We start from the raw sequence: 17037 nt of genomic DNA, 5'->3' as shown, positions 1-17037 counted from the left end.
TAATAGTTTTTAGATCTCTTTCTATAAAATTTTACAAGGTCTGTACAGTGAAGTGCTAATTGTTGTGCTTTCTTTCTTTTCTCTCTCTCATCTTCTAATTGTTTCTCTAATCTAATAGCATTTGACTTACTAGCATTACAAAAAAAATCTTTAAAATGTTTTCTTTTTATGTATAATTTGCAAAGAGTCGTCCCTCAAATTCTACTTAATTTCTTTTTCAGTCTCTGAAAGATCTACCTCCGAGCAAAAGTCCAAACAACTTTCACAATCATCTTCATATGATGCACTGAATGGACTTAAGGGTCTCGGAATTTCTGTACTTGACTCTGTGATTCAGTCTTTTGTTTCCTTCAACTTTTGCCTTTGCTTTATTCTTTTTCTTCTTCTTTCCTGTCTTTTCTGTTCCTTGGTATGTCTTCCCATGCTACTGACCTGACAAAACATATATTGTATGCAATATTTAGAAACAAGAGTTAGGTAAATTACATTTTTTTATGAAAAAATCCTAGCTAGCTACAAATAGTTATACATTTGATTATGCTATAGTTTAGTCACTGCAAATGTGTCTAAGACTGAAATCTTTATCAATGATGTATGCAGCATGACGGAAATGAAAAACATGACTTTATAACAAGTCACTTGCCCCTTCATTAACCATCAAGTGCTTTCTTCCTGAATACAAACTTTCAATATAATATATTACCATTTTTTATATTCAATATTTATCAAGAGTTCTAATAGCAAGAGGTCTTAGAGTTTTTAGATCATCAAACACCATTGGCATTTATAAATGAAAAAGAAGAAGAAAAGCTTTAATACATTTTTTAAAGTGAGGACTTAGATCCTATTGAATTTCAATGAGACAGGGCAATGTTATGTGTTTGAGGGTAAAAATATAACAACATTTCTTGGGCAACCCTTCCTTTACATCCATACAAATTTTCAAAGCCGGTGGATCTGAAGAAGTTTAAAATGTGTACATACATAATATACACACAAAAATATGGTATATGTACTGAAGAGCTGTTATCATATATCGGCATCGCAAATTGTCATCATGATTGTAGAGAAGAGACGACGATATTGTTAAAAAAATTTCATATCTACGATATTGCCGTTGGCTCTACCCATCATGTTAGTTGGACAGGAAACTGACATGGCACTGATAACATGTTGATTGAATTTGACATTGACAACATAGTTAAACAATGTTTAAAAGTATCTCACACAGAATAAGTCAGTGTTTACAAAATAGGAACACAGTTATACAATGTATAGTGTGGTCATGTCACCATATGTATGCCATACTCTGTCGTGCATATTGTTACTTTACATCACTTCAGCATTAAAAGATATATCATACTGTTACAACTGATTAACTTATCGACTGTTTTAGACTTGCTATGAAAATAAAAGAGGATACAGTTAAAGCATGTAAGGAAAAGGTAGTCAATAAGCTTAAGCGACATGAGGGATAATGGATTGAGATTATATAATAATATTACAAATTTCCATTCTTATGAAGCTGAAGTGTTGACATGCAGTGGTTATTTAGCTACCCATTAGAGCCCTTGGCAAATCTGACTGTTTTTCAATGTTTCTGGATACCTAGTGATATTTACAAAGCATGATATATATTGTATCATATACCAAATTAAAGATAAATTATCTGTCGATTGAGAGTATTCCCACTGTCACATCTTATACAGTTTGTTAATAATCAGATTTTTTCTGAAATTGGTTAGTGTTATTCACAGTATTACAGGGATTTAAAACAACACACAAAAAAGTACCCATGGGGACTTAGATATCATTTTGTATTACTTAGGTTTTTATATTAATCGACATATACTAAATGAGTAATTAACACAAGGATATTAATGCAATTTGCTGGGGATTTCAATCCCTTTCATATAAAACAACTTTTTGTACTATCCGAGTTTGTTTGAGTAGGTTGGACTGTATATAGAGAGGGAAATGTCTATAGAGCCAAGTGCCTGTGTTCAACCAGTTTTGCTTGAATGCTGCAACATTCCAAGTTTGATAAAATATGATAGTTACCCTTTTCCATGAGTTTCACAAATAAACTCTAACAGCCATCTGCCATAATTCAGTAAAGTAGTCTAGACCTTGTACTAAAACTGATGCTGTCAGACCTCAAGATTGAAACTTCATTTCTAAAAGTAGAAAAACAAAAATTGTTGGCTGCATGTACTAAGTGTATATCAGAATACTTATTGCATGAAATTGAAAATATAAACAAACTCAAATTGAAAATTATAAGCTGTCAAGATTCTAAAATTCATGGTTCAGAAATTTGCATAGCTATATGAGACAAAAAGAATATGATAAATACATATTCAGTGATCATTTTGGTTGGGAAAATACATAGATTATTTTTTATATTTTGACAATTATCAGAGGGCCATTAATATAACAAAGAAATATAAAGAAATTTCCTGAATCAAAGGGGTCATTTTAGAAAAGTAGGGGCTAATGGCCACAGGGAAAACTTCAAAATAAATTAATCCCTGCATATTACTTCATCATTTAATTTTCCATTTGTATAACAACTACAAATCAACATATGAATATGTGCAAGGCATTTTAATTACTGGTATTTTGATTTTACTTGTAATACATACATGTAACAGAAGTATAACATGGTGCATGTGGGAAACCATTCAAATGGCAAAATTGGAAACACAGTGGTATATCCAGTAGCATATGTGACATCAAATGTTGTTTTCCAGAAAAAGAGAAGAGAATACTAAAATTAAAAAGGAATAATAAATAAGGCTACCATATCCCAGCATTTTTTTATGTTGATGTCACAAACCTCCAGCTTGGTATTACCTATATTCTATCACAATACATTGTTTCTGTGTTCTCTAATACATATCTTGGGTTTAAACACCTGGTACTCGTTTATGTTATATCCCACGTCTTCTTTTCGAACCCAAAATTTACACACTAGCCATTCATTTGTCTGTGAACGTAATATGCCCGTGAGCTCGGCGCAAAATATGCATTACATACAGGGACAGTTTCGTATTTAATCTCCAATTTTTTTGGAAGTTTCGTAGGCCTAAAATCCTTTGAATTGTTTACGGAGATCGGTTCTACTGATGACTTCTACACCAAAACAGACTTTTCCTTAGAAGTATTCGATTCATTGCAGGCTTTCAATGTTGGTTATTACACTGTCCGAAACTAATTGCGTAAGAAACATGATACCTACCGCCAAAATTAGACTGGCGCAATTTGACCGGTGCCCAGTCTCCGCAGCATCATCAACAAAGGCAGACCGCATTTCCCACGTTATATTCAGCCATCGAACTAATGGCTTCTGGATCATCATCACCAACATATTTCTTAGGCGACTCGATCGCTTATTCCTCTGACACAGGATCTGAGTATGGAGAAGACCTTTCAGTGTTGAAGAGCGGCTCCTCTGGAGAAAATAACATATCCCCTCGGACAGGGAGAACAGCCATGGTGGGCGCCATTATTGACAACGTTACACCATCTGCGCATAACCGGAAACGTCACACAGAGAGGTCGAGCTCGACGATTTAAACAACACATGAACTGCAGCCAACAACCCCTTCGTCCAGACTAGGATCTTCCAAGGTAATAATTAGATTTTAAAAAATCAATATTTATCGCTTGCTATGCCTATATATTTTAATATCGCATAAATTACGACTTAATAATTCAGTGACTTGCGCAAGTCTATCATAATCTGCATGTAATATAACGAAACCGAAAGTAGATCTAGAGCTCTAGCTAATAATATTAATCGATAAATTTTGGACGACAACGACATAGTCTAGATGATCACAATCAATATACAAGTTTTAGGTTAAATGTAGGAAAAATGTAACAGCGGCCAAACCGTGGTTCCAACATGCGATCACCAAATGCTAGCTGGATACGCAACCAATCGCGACATCTCGGAGTAATTTCCGTGAACCTTCGGAAATATATCACCTCGAGTGCATGCATGGAGGGGCACGTGGTATGTTCACGTGGTGTGTACGTCATATTCCAAAATGGCTGCGCCCATGAAATGGCATGAAATCAACACGAAGGAACGCAGTACGTTTTTGTTTGATGTGTTCTAGCACAACAAAGCGTCTGTAAAATGTACTGAACCAGAAATACAAATCTGAAGGCGTTTGTGATAAGCTAGAGATGGGACATGTATTTCCGAAGACCACGCGAAACAGGTGAATATATGCGGTTCTTGTTTGAATAAATTTAAAACCTGAAGAATGAAGTATAATTATTTTGTTAAGAGTTCTGTTTTAAATATGCAGTTCGTGTACACTATATACAGATATGTTTATACTATTATTAGTTAATAGTGCTTGTAATTTATCTATGTATCAACGTAAATGATTGAAAAGACATATTAATTGATATTGCATGTTGATGTTTGATTTTTTTTCAGAAGGAAAGAATTAATTTCACAATCACAAAGACGGCATAGAAATGAGATCGTATATTCCTTGGGTGATCCGGTGATCCATATGCATTTAACAGAGGAATAACAGTATGGCACACAGAAAGTACCAGTAGAACTACCACTTCAAAATGATTATGTAAATGTTAAATCCATGGTATATCTGTATTGCATTAATGCACAAGATAAGAATATCTTCTTGTTTTGATAAATATATTATGCAAATGAATTATAAGCGAATGACAGAGATACAATTATGCTGTACAGTATATATTGTTATATAATATTGTATGTGAATATCTTCATTTTATTCAATTACATTTATAATACTGCGTAATGTATTCCTAAGAGTAAGATACATGCAACACAATACCTGAACAAAACATATATGCACAGGGGTTTGACATTCTGCCAAAAATATATACATGTATATATATATACTGCATTGTATGTATTATTGCGTGCATGTATGGAACATTTATTATAAGTTCACATTATTTTTTATTCAATCTTCAAGTCCAATACTGTTTTGATATCTGGATCATCACAAAATGTAACTTACCTATAGGCACAATTATGTTTCAAATAATGTTGATGGTATTTGTGTTTTGCAGGCCTATAAAGATTGACATATGGAAAGGCCATTACTTATCACTTCAAAATATGGGATGTCAAAGATGCACCATGTATATATGCAGTCATCAAAACTAAGAGGAGACATTACCTTATGAATACTGCATAATGGAGGAGATTCTGAATGTACATGAATGCCTATATAGATGTGCATGTATATATTGTCTCTTGAAAAGGTGTCAGCAAATCTTCATTTTTTTCCATTGCATATTATTTTCTTAACAAGCATTTGATATGATCTGAGCCTCTGAGGAAAGTTAAGTGATTAAAATGTCTGGTTTAGGTTTTTTATGACTAAGTCAGAATTATTTTGAATTGTCATAATAAGATCACTTGCTTGATCAAGAACAGCTATAGTTTTCTTCAAGTTTGTCTATTTTGTAGATATTTGCTTCCATTAATATTACAAAATACATACTACTTAATATGAAAAAAAGCATGACGATTCTTTGTGACGAAGAAGTGTAAAGTGCAATATACAGTAAAGTGTACAGCTTGAAATATTTATGCTTTTACTGATCAATGGTTTACCAGTATTTGATTTTCTCTTTCCAGGAAAAGTTATCAAAAGACACCACTGAATGCCAAGTTTGAAAGTTTGTTTTGGATGTGACAGCACATAGCATAAGATAAATGGAAAAGACACAAGTTTAAGGCTATCTGGATTCCCTTGTCATCGCAACAACCTTTTAATACACCTATGTGTGTCCAGTTCGAAAAAGTGGCCCTACCATTCTTGGATATTGTAAAATAACTGTCACTAAAAAATATACCAGTTCATCAGACTTTTTAGTAACCTAAGTGACTTTGAGATTTCACTATTCAATACAACATCAATCGCCAAATTGATAAGTAAATAAAAAGAAAAAGTATTAAAATCAAAGATTCTTATTTCTTTTAAGGTAATTTAGCATACAGGGTACAATCTACTTAATAATATATGGAAAATCAAAAATGTTTACTTTTCTTGTCCAAGTGTTTTCATTTGATATGTACAGTATGTATAGTTTCCCTTCAAGCCAAGTACTGGTATACATGTAAAAAAGACATTAAAATTAGGTATTTAGTAATAAATAGCTGTGGTATTATGTGATTTAAATACTTATAACCCGGTACTCCTGTTTATTCTTTAGAGAGAAAAAAAACAACAAACTACAAGACATTCTATTGGAGCTGCAGTGCATGTGACTGGGTGCATGGTTAAGATATGACAAAATACAACAAGACACTGAAGGTCACAGAGTTTGAATCCCATTTGTGGCAGTTTTCCTGTATTAATGCTGGGGTTTTTGTTTTTCTCTAGGTACTCCAGATTTCTTCGATCCTAGCTATTAAACATGCTAATCAAACCACACCAAGCAACAAAGTATCTGTTTTCTTTTTCACACTCACCAAAAACATCCTAACCAATGATGTGGAGTCAGAATTCATTATTAAAATCAAAATATATGTAGTTCTTTTATTCCTAATGACTTCCTACTTTTCTTGCATCAAGATACATTGGAACCCAGGTATAATGAAATCCTCACCAGAGAATGGAGTACAAATTGTAGCTAACACATGTGTATGTACATTCTGTACATGGAAATCATTCCAATATAATTTGAAACAATAAAACAGTTTACCATCAGCATTTCTTTCAATATTTGATATATAGATGTTTCAATATTTGAGATATAGATGTTGATTATTGTAAATTCTGCCTTAGCACCATCTCTGTATAAAGACCACCTGCTTATAATTTTTAAACGACTTTTAAGTGTCTAATATGGATGTTTATAACACAATTTGGTCTGTGTATAAAGTGTAAAGATCTATATTATAGATAAGTTTGGCTATAGTTATCAAATGCACACAAAAACACAGTACATCAGATGTGTCCTCTAGTAAATAGATTACTTTTACATTTAAACATTTTGAGGCAGAGTGGTTAAGGTGTTCCAACATTACAACTACTCCTTCACCTCTGGGTTTCAAGTTTGAACCCTAATAGGCAAGCTACCAAAGTATTGATCATTGGTTTATTGATTTTCTCTGGATAATTCAGCTTCCTCCAACTAAACATGGTACAAGGTAATCTCACCAAGGTACAATACAATAGGCAGTAAAGATCTTTGCAAATGCTCACATTATAGGGTAAGAGAAAAAGAATCGTTCACTCTCTTTAGGTGAGACAGGAGATCTCGACCCTCGGGATAAGATTTTTATACTTTTTGTTTGTTTGAATTTTACTCCTTGGTTTGTTATCCTGTCTCGGCCCAAAGGGGTTTTATGATTTTATTACTTTTTAATATTCAACCTATATATTGTTTGTGTGATATATTGGTTCTTTGGTAGTATATGCGTTAAAGTTGGAAAAATAATACTGTATTATAAGTCCTAGGCCAATCAAATATAACCTAAAGATCCTTGGAGAGTCTGAAAAGAGTGTCCTCTACCAGATGTGAGGGAAACTTCTATAGGTAGGGTAGTCCAAAATCATGTCTAATCATCTTATGAGGTTCTGAAATATTAAGTTTGGGGAGTCTAATTGATACATATCAGTCGTCAGTGTTCGCTTATTTATATATACCTTTTAATACTGGAAAAATACAGAAAAAACATGGTTATAATTAACCTCTGGAGAACAACAAAACAACCTTGTTATACAAATATACTTTCAGTAGTTTGTTATATGCACATGGCGGTGGCCGAGTGGTTAAGATGTCTCTGACTTAATACCACAAGCCCTCCACTACTGGGTCACGAGTTCGAATCCAGGTAATGCCAGGTACAGTGGTTTTTCTCCGGGTACTCCTGCTTTTCTCCACCAACAAACCTGGCACGTCCTAACATGACCCTGACTGTTAATAGGAGGTTAAACAAATGAAACCCAAACCCATTATATGTAAACACATGTTACAGATATTGTATAGGAATATTGACAGGGACTGAAAATTACTGTGTGTTATTGAACTTAATTGTAAGAGTGTTCGTTATGAAATGTTTTACTGTACATACACTAGTTATTGTTATTTGGACTTGTAGGCCTAAACTTATAACATACACGTAACCACATGTGGAGTGTTGTAAATTAATTGTTTATGGAACACTAAATAGATATGGAGGAGCTGGGAATGTGACTGGGTGTTATGATTTAAATGAAACCTGTAACTGTAAGGTATAATTTAAGCCATAGTTATAAGTTATGATCAACCACAACATGTGGTCATATATAATCCTTAAATGAATAAGTGGCATCTTCCAGTTATAGGAAATAAAACAAGTTTGGAAAGGGTACTTGCATGTCCACAAATAGATTCATATTCATATATGAATGGGCAGAAGAATTCAATCCATTTTCTGATTTTAAACCCATTTATCTTTATTTCTTCAGTTCACAAATTCAGATATCTGAATTAACAATATATACTCTTAAATATCTTCATATAAAATACAGATATCTATATTTATTGCTATAAGTATAGTATTATATAAATATCTGTAATATATTACAGATATCTGTAAAATATAGAATTGTTACATTTCTAAATTCAAAGACATATTTATTTAAAATAAATTGAAGATATCTGTAATTAAAATAAAGATATCCGTATTAAATGGGTATAAATATGCCATAATACCTGGCAATAAGAGTTATTTGATTAAAAGAATTGATGGTGGTCTGCAAAGGATCCTTTTCATGTAGTGCATTCATACCTTAGGATACCTTAGGATGATTTCTGAACACAGGCTATGGCCTCTATAATCAGCTCCTTCTTTAGCATCTTTCCCGGTGGGGGGATCGATAGTCATACAGTATATTTTCATTTTTCCAGTAACTGTCGAGACATGCCTCAAAACTTTTGATATTTGGTGAGTTAACGACTTCGGGTGGTAGATTATTCCATGGAGATACAATGCGGGAGCTAAAACAGTATTTTCCAATGTCTCTTCATGCTGATAGCTACTCCACACTATAGCTGACATTATATCCACCTCTGGACTATCTCATAGTTATAGCTGTTGAAGTTGAACATTACTACATTAAACTAGTAAGCTTATATCCAATAATTATCCATAGTATCCTAATAAATTTGGTATCCATCTACATGTATATAGACCCTATGTTTCCTCTGTGTTCTATGTCTCTACATAAAAATATTGACTGATTGGAGTTCAGTCTCACTCTGCAATTATCTGTAGCCAAGGAGATACAAATGTATTTTACAGGTGACATGACAAAACTATAAAACATAAAGAAACGTTTGTATGGTCACTTTAATGTCTGCAATTTCAAATCGATGAATAATTAATCACATACGCGTATTATATCAATTTCACACAGACATCTTCCCATGATATGAATATAACAATGACGGCGGCTGCATAGTCTCCTAACTTTACAACGAATACTAGGCCCTAACTCAGAAAAATACAAATGACACAGTGTATTCAAAATAACTTGAAATCTAACAATAGCGAGTATCGCACCAATCCTGCTCTGGTAGATTTTCTATCTCAGCATGCTGGCAACTGATCATTAAAGAAACTGACAGGAATTTCGCCCTTGTTTCAGTTTGCGTATCCTTATCAAACTTACTGAGCTGTGCTTTCGCCACTGTAAACATTGGCAGCCATATTTCTCTATTCGGAACCTATAGATAGATAAAGTCCGAGGGTTTCGAACTATGTCGTGATTCACGGCATGGCGGCTTCGGCACACACTCCCGAGGTGTTATATTTCCGAAGATTACCGGAAATTTCTCCGAGGGGATCCGATTGGATACGCAACCTGTGTGCCAGCGATCAATCTATCCAGCAACTATTACATTTTTAATCCTTCCCTGACTCCCCTACTCCACTTTTTTTGCTTCACCCAAACTCAAAATAAAACCCTGGTTCGGGTATCCCCTATTATGTGCATCACCAATGCTTGAAACAGGGTTTGGTCACGACACAAAATATAGTAGAAGTGGAAAAATGCATGCACCATTTTCCGGAATGTTAGTACCTTCATCTACAAATGTTTACCTCCTGTAGTAAGTTTTGGGGGTTTTGAGAACCCAAAACGATGCCGGTAGAGTACACATTTTATCGTCAATACTAGTCTCACCATCTTTCAATGGCTCTGATGAAAGCGTGTGGGTTCTTAGAGTGGGAGGAAACCAGAGTGCCCCGAGAAAAGCCATGTGATCAGGTAGGTGACCCCTGACCTTTTTACGTCTGTGCCGGGGATTTAACCCTGGCCGGCTAGGTGAAATGCGAGTTGCTTAACCTCTACATCATCTGACCACCCAGTCACCTTCTTGCTTTGCTTAAGTGGGAATTTCCATTTATAGCCCAGTGATTGAGCAGTGAACCAGGTAGTCCAGGTTGCGGTTTAAAACCTGGCTGGCGGCACAATACTGACTCACTTTTTTATATTCCTAACATCTACAAAACATAATATGGAGAATGGTAAAACACATGTACACCTCAGTTGAAAACTTGGAACAGGAATCAAACCTGGGTTTCCTCTAAGAATTTGTTGGCTGGGGACCAATGTTCAAATTTCCATGTTCTTCTAGTTCTACATTAATTATTGGTCTCCAGCTAGATAAACTATGGAAGCTGGTAAGAGCTAGGCCATAAGATAACATTGTACTACACTAGCGGGCTGTCAAAATATAATTTAAAAAAAATGCATTGATTCTTATTAAAATACACTGTATAAATAATATTAGATAAAGAAATCTTAATAAAAGTTATTCATTTATTTGATAGGAATCCGAGATCCATAATGTTTTGCTGAGAAAGATGGACATGCTAGCAAATCAGAATGAGCTGATACTCCTAAAGTTGGATGAGGTTCTTGCTGAGAAATCCAAAGAATGTACCGCTCGTATTAATAAATCTAAAAAGTCAATGTACCAGCAGAAATTAAGGTATGTGTTTAAAGGTGAATTTTTCTAATCAGTAGTTAGTACTTTTGATTTCATACTTTTAACAATAAATAACAATAATAGTCAATACATCATCTAACCATATGTAATTTGTAGAATCAGAATGCTGTGTAATTAAGCTTTTCTTGATTAGTATAATGTCGGTTGTTATAACTTATAAATGCATTTTATAGTCAGCAGTCCATGATGGCTACAAATGTGGCAGTGAGGCCAAAAACCTGCACTGGACCATCAAAGACAGGAGCGGCAACAGTCTAAAGTAACTATACACTTGTACCTTCGTTAAGAAATCTGACTCAGGTGTTCAAATTTGTAATATGACTCAAAATATTAAACTTCTGGCCTATTCGACTTTTGAAATATTTAATACTATTTTATTTAACATTTGAAACTTTTTATTTAAAAAGATATGATGTTTTGACCATTATTAAACTTTTTATATTGGTGTGGTTATTGACCTCAACCCCCAGGAATATTTTGTTACAATTTCAAACTTCCTTTGTTTTTCATTATAACTTTTTTGGTCATGACTTGCAGGCATAACTCAAACGAAAACAGTCAAATGACAGAGCACATACTGAGTTTTGTCAAAGGAATGTACCCCTCTGCACAGAATGGAGTAATAATGGGTAAGTGAAAATTGATTATTGAAATACTTCTTTAACATAATTCTAATTTCATACCACAGCTTTCATCTATGTAATAAGCCAAGTACATTTACCTCCAATGAATTACCTTGGCTCTTGATATGGCATACAATCATTATAAAAAGAAACAAAACAAACTATTTAAATTACAAGAAATATGAAAAAGAAAAAAAAAATTAAATACATGTACCGATATGCTGTTTTATAATTATAAATTCCAGTGTTACATATATTATACCCCCCAGTATCTGTATCTTTGAAATTTCAGTGTCCATAGAAAGGTATTTTGAGTCACTAAAGCAGAAAGAGCACAAAAACCTCACGGAGAAAACCGAACACCATAAGGAGAAGATGATGCGTTACAGCAGAAAGAAAAGGGTAAGCTTATCCTATAATCCAGGCTTTGATTGCAGTCAGTTCTTAAGGGGATGCTGTGACCAAGTGGTTAAATAAGGTTTTTCAACAAATCACCACTAGCTAGTTTTAGTTCAACTCTGATGTGTGGCAGTTTTCAGGTACTGACTGTAGGTCAGTGGGTTTTCTTGGAGTACTTTGGCTTTTCTCTGTTTATAAAACCTGATGCATCCATAATTGTCAATGTAAAACAACAACAACCATGCAAATACTGGTTATGATTATATATAGATGTACAATATGTACATGTAAATGGCACAAGGCATTTTTATTTATTGCCATAACTGTATAATGCCTGTTTCACAATGCAACTCATTCTCAACTGCATTCTATTTAATGGCGCACAACAGGTGGTTGCCTATTTAAAGTACTCTATATGCCGAAATTAGCGCCTAAGCGCTTAAAATTGTAACAAATGGGCTTCTTAATAAACCAACATGTAAGTTGAGGAAATAATATAAATTATATATCTTTCTGTACTGAAGGTACATTAATCTGTTACAGTGTTTTAAGTTTTAAATTTGAGGTGCATTATTATGTTGTGGTTTACATGAGAAAGACTCACAAGTTCATGTAATATGGGATACAATGCTGATTTTAGAGGCATCATGTGTTGTAAAACTTTGTTAAATCCATGAAAAGCAGGCGTTGGCGCTTATAGGGTAAAGGGTGCTAATTACATCGAATATGGTATAAACAACAGAACATATTGACTCTCTATTTATATTTCATGACAGAAAGATATTATGACACAGTATGGTGGTCAGATTCCTAGAATGTAGACGAGAATAGAGATAAAGTTATGGGATTAATAGAATTTTTCACCCTTTGGGGTGTGACAGGAGAATCTCAACCCGAGGGGTAAGATTCTTAAGTTGTGACACAATAGGCTTTGTCAAGTGTTTTACAGTTAAGAATCTTATCCAGAGAGTTGAGATCTCCTTCTTATCCAGAGATTTGAGATCTCCTGTCTCATCCTCTTTAAGCCTCACCACAAAGAGGGTGAAGGGTTCTTTTAATTCACTTACTCTATGTAAGCACGTGCATTAATTTCGTATAGCGATAGAAAAGTCTCACACCGGTAAAAGTATGGATTTTCCTGTCCGGGTAGGAGAAAAAAAGTTCCCCAATGCGTGATTGTTATTTATCTCATTAGTTTAAAACAAAAATTTTGTCTTTTCAAAATTTGAAAATTTACTACATTGTAACTCGAGTTTGATGAACATGATAAACAAGTCAAATCACCTCCATGTAACATACATAAATATATATTGTGTTCTGTATAAATAGTTGATTTGTTGATATCTTGTTGCATTTATTAACAGAAAATGACATCCAGAATAGCTGCGTTAAATGAAAAGAGGAGCTATTCTGAAGAGAAAAAGAAAAAAGTGAGGGAGGCATTGCGTGTGGACATGATGTCTTCAGAGGAAGAAAACATCTCGGGGGATGAGGCATGCTTCCTGGTCAAGGACATCCCCTGGAGGTCAGAGGAGTTTTCTTCAATTATGAAAGAACTTGACCAGAAAACAATAAATTGCAGACACCAAAGTCAAGGAGGCTTTATGTAAAACGCATCAAAGGAACATTAGCAAGAACACGCCCAAAGCCAAATTTGGCAGCAAATGTTCAATGGGCTGTTAAGTAATTGTTTTAATGTTATATATGTTGTTACTATTTAAAATTTACTACCTAAAGCTGGTGGGGTTTTTTTCATCAGAAATCTGTTGACATAGATCTGAAAGTCTTGATACATGATACAATCATCCTTGATAATCAATGGGTTACTATCACTGTCGTTATATCCACTGATGGGATATGTCATACCAAAATTTAAGGTAATACAAGACACAGGTAATTTGGTCCTTCAATGTACATAACAAAATCACTGTGGTTGACTGTGATCTTCAAAGGAAGTCTCTACAGGCCTGTGATTGGATAGTTTTTTTTTCTAATTAACTGCCTCCGGTTTTACTAAGATATAGTCCATTGGTGGATATAACAAGTTGCTTTATAAGCATTAGTAACACTACAGTTATAAATTTTTGTTTGAAAACCCTTGTTTCTATTATTTTATAAATGTTTAAATGGGAAAAATATACCATTACTGGTAGTTATAATTCATTTTCAGCTCTTGTTTGAACTTTTGAAATTAAAAGCTATGCACTAATTGATAATGCAGTAATATTGGCAACTTCTGTTACTAGGAGATAGTAACTTTATAGTGACTTTTGATGTTGATGACATAACAAAAGTTATTTGGAAGTTGTTTCTATTGATGTAATTAATTATCTCTAATCTTCAATATCACTCCTTAAACTTCTGATAAATTTTTATAGTTACCAGTGAGTTTTTTGATGTTTTGAAATTAAGCTGAAAAAAAGATATAGCTATTGATGAATTTGTGGTTTGAAATCCTTATTTCCATGGTAGATTTATTTTCCATTATAAGGGATTCTGATAAATTCTTTTAGTCTAAACTCAACAGGAAATTTATCTCCCCAAAACATTGTTATAAACATGAAAATCTCAGCAATTACATGATTTTGTGAAATAGAGGGTTTTTTTTTTAAAGTAATAAGTAGAAGTAGAATTATATACCTCTCATTTCTCACCTTTTTTTGTATGTATATAAGTACATGCATAGGTTTACAGGTTGGAGTATATTTTAAAAATATATTGCTGTTTGCGTGCAGAGCAATTTCTGCAATATATGAGGTAATCTTGGAAGCAAAGGAAATCTTCTTAAGTGAGGTTTTAATTGTTCTTTAAACATTTTATTTTATTATTGTTACAGGTGACTTTGAAGATTATAATCTAATCTTAAAGATACTGGGTATAAACCAGTTGAATGTTGATTGATCCAGGTGCTTGTATAAGGATGAGAAAAGTATCTGCTATGGTATTTTGTTATGGCATTGCAATATGAGAATGAAGAAATAAGTTTATTTTTTATTTAAATATATCTCTACATCAAATCTCCATATTTAAAAAAATCGCTGGGCAATGCCTGACCGAGTAAATATCTGAACCTTGGATTTTTTTTTGTGATTTCTTGTTGGAAGACATTGAATCTTTAGTAATATTGACTTGTTCCAGATTTGCAATTCTTGTAATATGTAGAACATTAGGTCGTCATTGGGCTTGTAGTTTATAAAACTTTAACATAAGATAATAATATTGAATGGTTTTGTTCCTTTATGACATTCATTTGTTATTGCAATAGTAATACCAACATTTAACAACATTCTCTTACGTTTGACGTTTGCCTTTTGTTATGCTTCTTATATATTGAAAATAAACATACAATACATAATTTTAATAAGTTAACATGTATTTGTGTTTTTATTCCTTTCGTCTTTCAAGTGGGTATTGCTAAAGTCATCAAATATCAGGTATATCATTTCAAAAAGGTCATTTATTTCGTAACTTTATTCAAGCTATATCAATTAATTCAACCTAAGCAACAATTTATTATTGTATTTGAAGTTTAATAGAGTAAAAAACCATTAAGCTTTGAATAAGATGGAGTTTAATGTAGGTTTATACGTGATATTTTAAATATAATTGGATAAAAATGTTAGTTTAAATGCAATTAAATCAGCGATTTAATTGCATCTATATCTGCATTTATACTTTAAGTTTAAATTAGTATAAATGTGATTAAGTAAGCATTTAAACTCCATGTTTAATTGCATATTAAGTTCAGTTTATACCAGCTCGATTCAAGGGACGTAACTCGTGTTATCATGTTCATTATACATTTACCAATATACAGTTGATCACAAGGAATAAACATGGGTCTACACGCATTTGTAGCTATGATTAAGGAAATAATCAGAAATTTAATTGATATGTATTATTTTGTACTATTGAAATTATCTTAAGACGTCGATAAATTGAAGAGAAAAACATTTTAGCAATATTCGAACTCATATTCTCGTATAAGATACATGTACTTATCACTTAGCGACTAAATCACCGAGCTACCCCGGCTTATATTTAGATATATATAACTATTTGTTTTCGATAGATAGAAGAAATAAATAACAACAAAACACAACTACTTTGCGTATTTTCGAGGTTAATGGGCACTTTTTGAGAAAAGTGTTTGGCTCTGAAAAGAGCCGTTGCTATAGGATTCAAGACTGCTTCGATTCTTGGTCACTCTTCATCATCGTCTTCGGATCCGGAAACAACGTCTACAATTTCGCCATACAGGTCTCTTCGTAATCCGGATATGTCTTCAGCTTTTTGGTGGGCATAGTCGTAGTACATGTTACGCAGGCCTTCTACAACCGACATTCTAAGTCTGTAGCTGTAGCGAAAGGTTCTCAGTCCGTCTCTCTTGGCACCGAGGTAACGGGACTGCAACTCGTCTAGCTTGTAATTCAGTTGTACGATCTGTTCACAGGCTCGCCGGAATCGACGTTCGCTATTCAGCAGAGTGAATCGTTGATCGAGTCGGGAGTTTCTTGCTTTCGTCTTCATGATTGTCTCAAGATTAAGTGATGACAGTAGATTGTCGTCGGGTATTTATACCCCTGACTTCAAGTGTCATAGGCCATAACGAGAAACTCGTGTACACATTGTCAGTACACATTCTGACGCGTGTCAGCGCATTTAGTATATTGAGTGAAAGGCGACCTGCCCGACTCTTGTAAAAAACACACCATTTACCGTTACGCGGTCACGGTCTGTGCGCGCGACTGCAGGCTTGACCAGAAAATGTGGACACTGGACAGTAGAAATAACTGTATGGTATACCAGTGATATATATATATAAGCCACATAACTTAGAATTGCCGAGAAAGATATTGTGACGCTCCATGGTAACGTTATTGATGACGTCATAGAACAATGGGATACAATCGCAACATCTCGTCGGCAGTCTTCGGAAGTTAACGGTTGTAACCGAACACTATAGGCAGTGAACTTCCGTTAATTACAC

The 17037-nt window shown here is 33.8% G+C and overlaps 1 protein-coding gene and 2 long non-coding RNA genes across 3 annotated transcripts; 2 read left to right on the top strand and 1 right to left on the bottom strand.

The window, feature by feature from the left end:
• Positions 1–286: 286 nt before the first annotated feature.
• LOC138312162 (uncharacterized) lies at positions 287–2776 on the bottom strand. The gene is made up of 3 exons (XR_011206875.1): positions 2646–2776; positions 2062–2177; positions 287–432 (listed from the first exon to the last, which is right to left on the bottom strand). It is a non-coding gene; the product is annotated as an uncharacterized lncRNA (long non-coding RNA).
• A 1175-nt stretch (positions 2777–3951) lies between these two features.
• LOC138312163 (uncharacterized) lies at positions 3952–6459 on the top strand. Its single transcript, XR_011206876.1, has 4 exons — positions 3952–4232; positions 4457–4607; positions 5083–5277; positions 5657–6459. It is a non-coding gene; the product is annotated as an uncharacterized lncRNA (long non-coding RNA).
• A 3746-nt stretch (positions 6460–10205) lies between these two features.
• Positions 10206–13657, top strand: LOC138312164 (uncharacterized). The gene is made up of 6 exons (XM_069253174.1): positions 10206–10280; positions 10847–11007; positions 11231–11284; positions 11563–11654; positions 11941–12050; positions 13412–13657. The coding sequence occupies exons 1-6, from the start codon at positions 10206–10208 to the stop codon at positions 13655–13657; spliced, it is 738 nt and encodes a 245-aa protein (XP_069109275.1).
• The last annotated feature ends 3380 nt before the right edge of the window (positions 13658–17037 follow it).

Source organism: Argopecten irradians, unplaced genomic scaffold (assembly GCF_041381155.1).
Source record: "Argopecten irradians isolate NY unplaced genomic scaffold, Ai_NY scaffold_0229, whole genome shotgun sequence".
NCBI classification, from domain to species: domain Eukaryota; kingdom Metazoa; phylum Mollusca; class Bivalvia; order Pectinida; family Pectinidae; genus Argopecten; species Argopecten irradians.
Note: the sequence above shows the minus strand (reverse complement) of the source record. Positions and strands in the feature narration are given on the sequence as shown.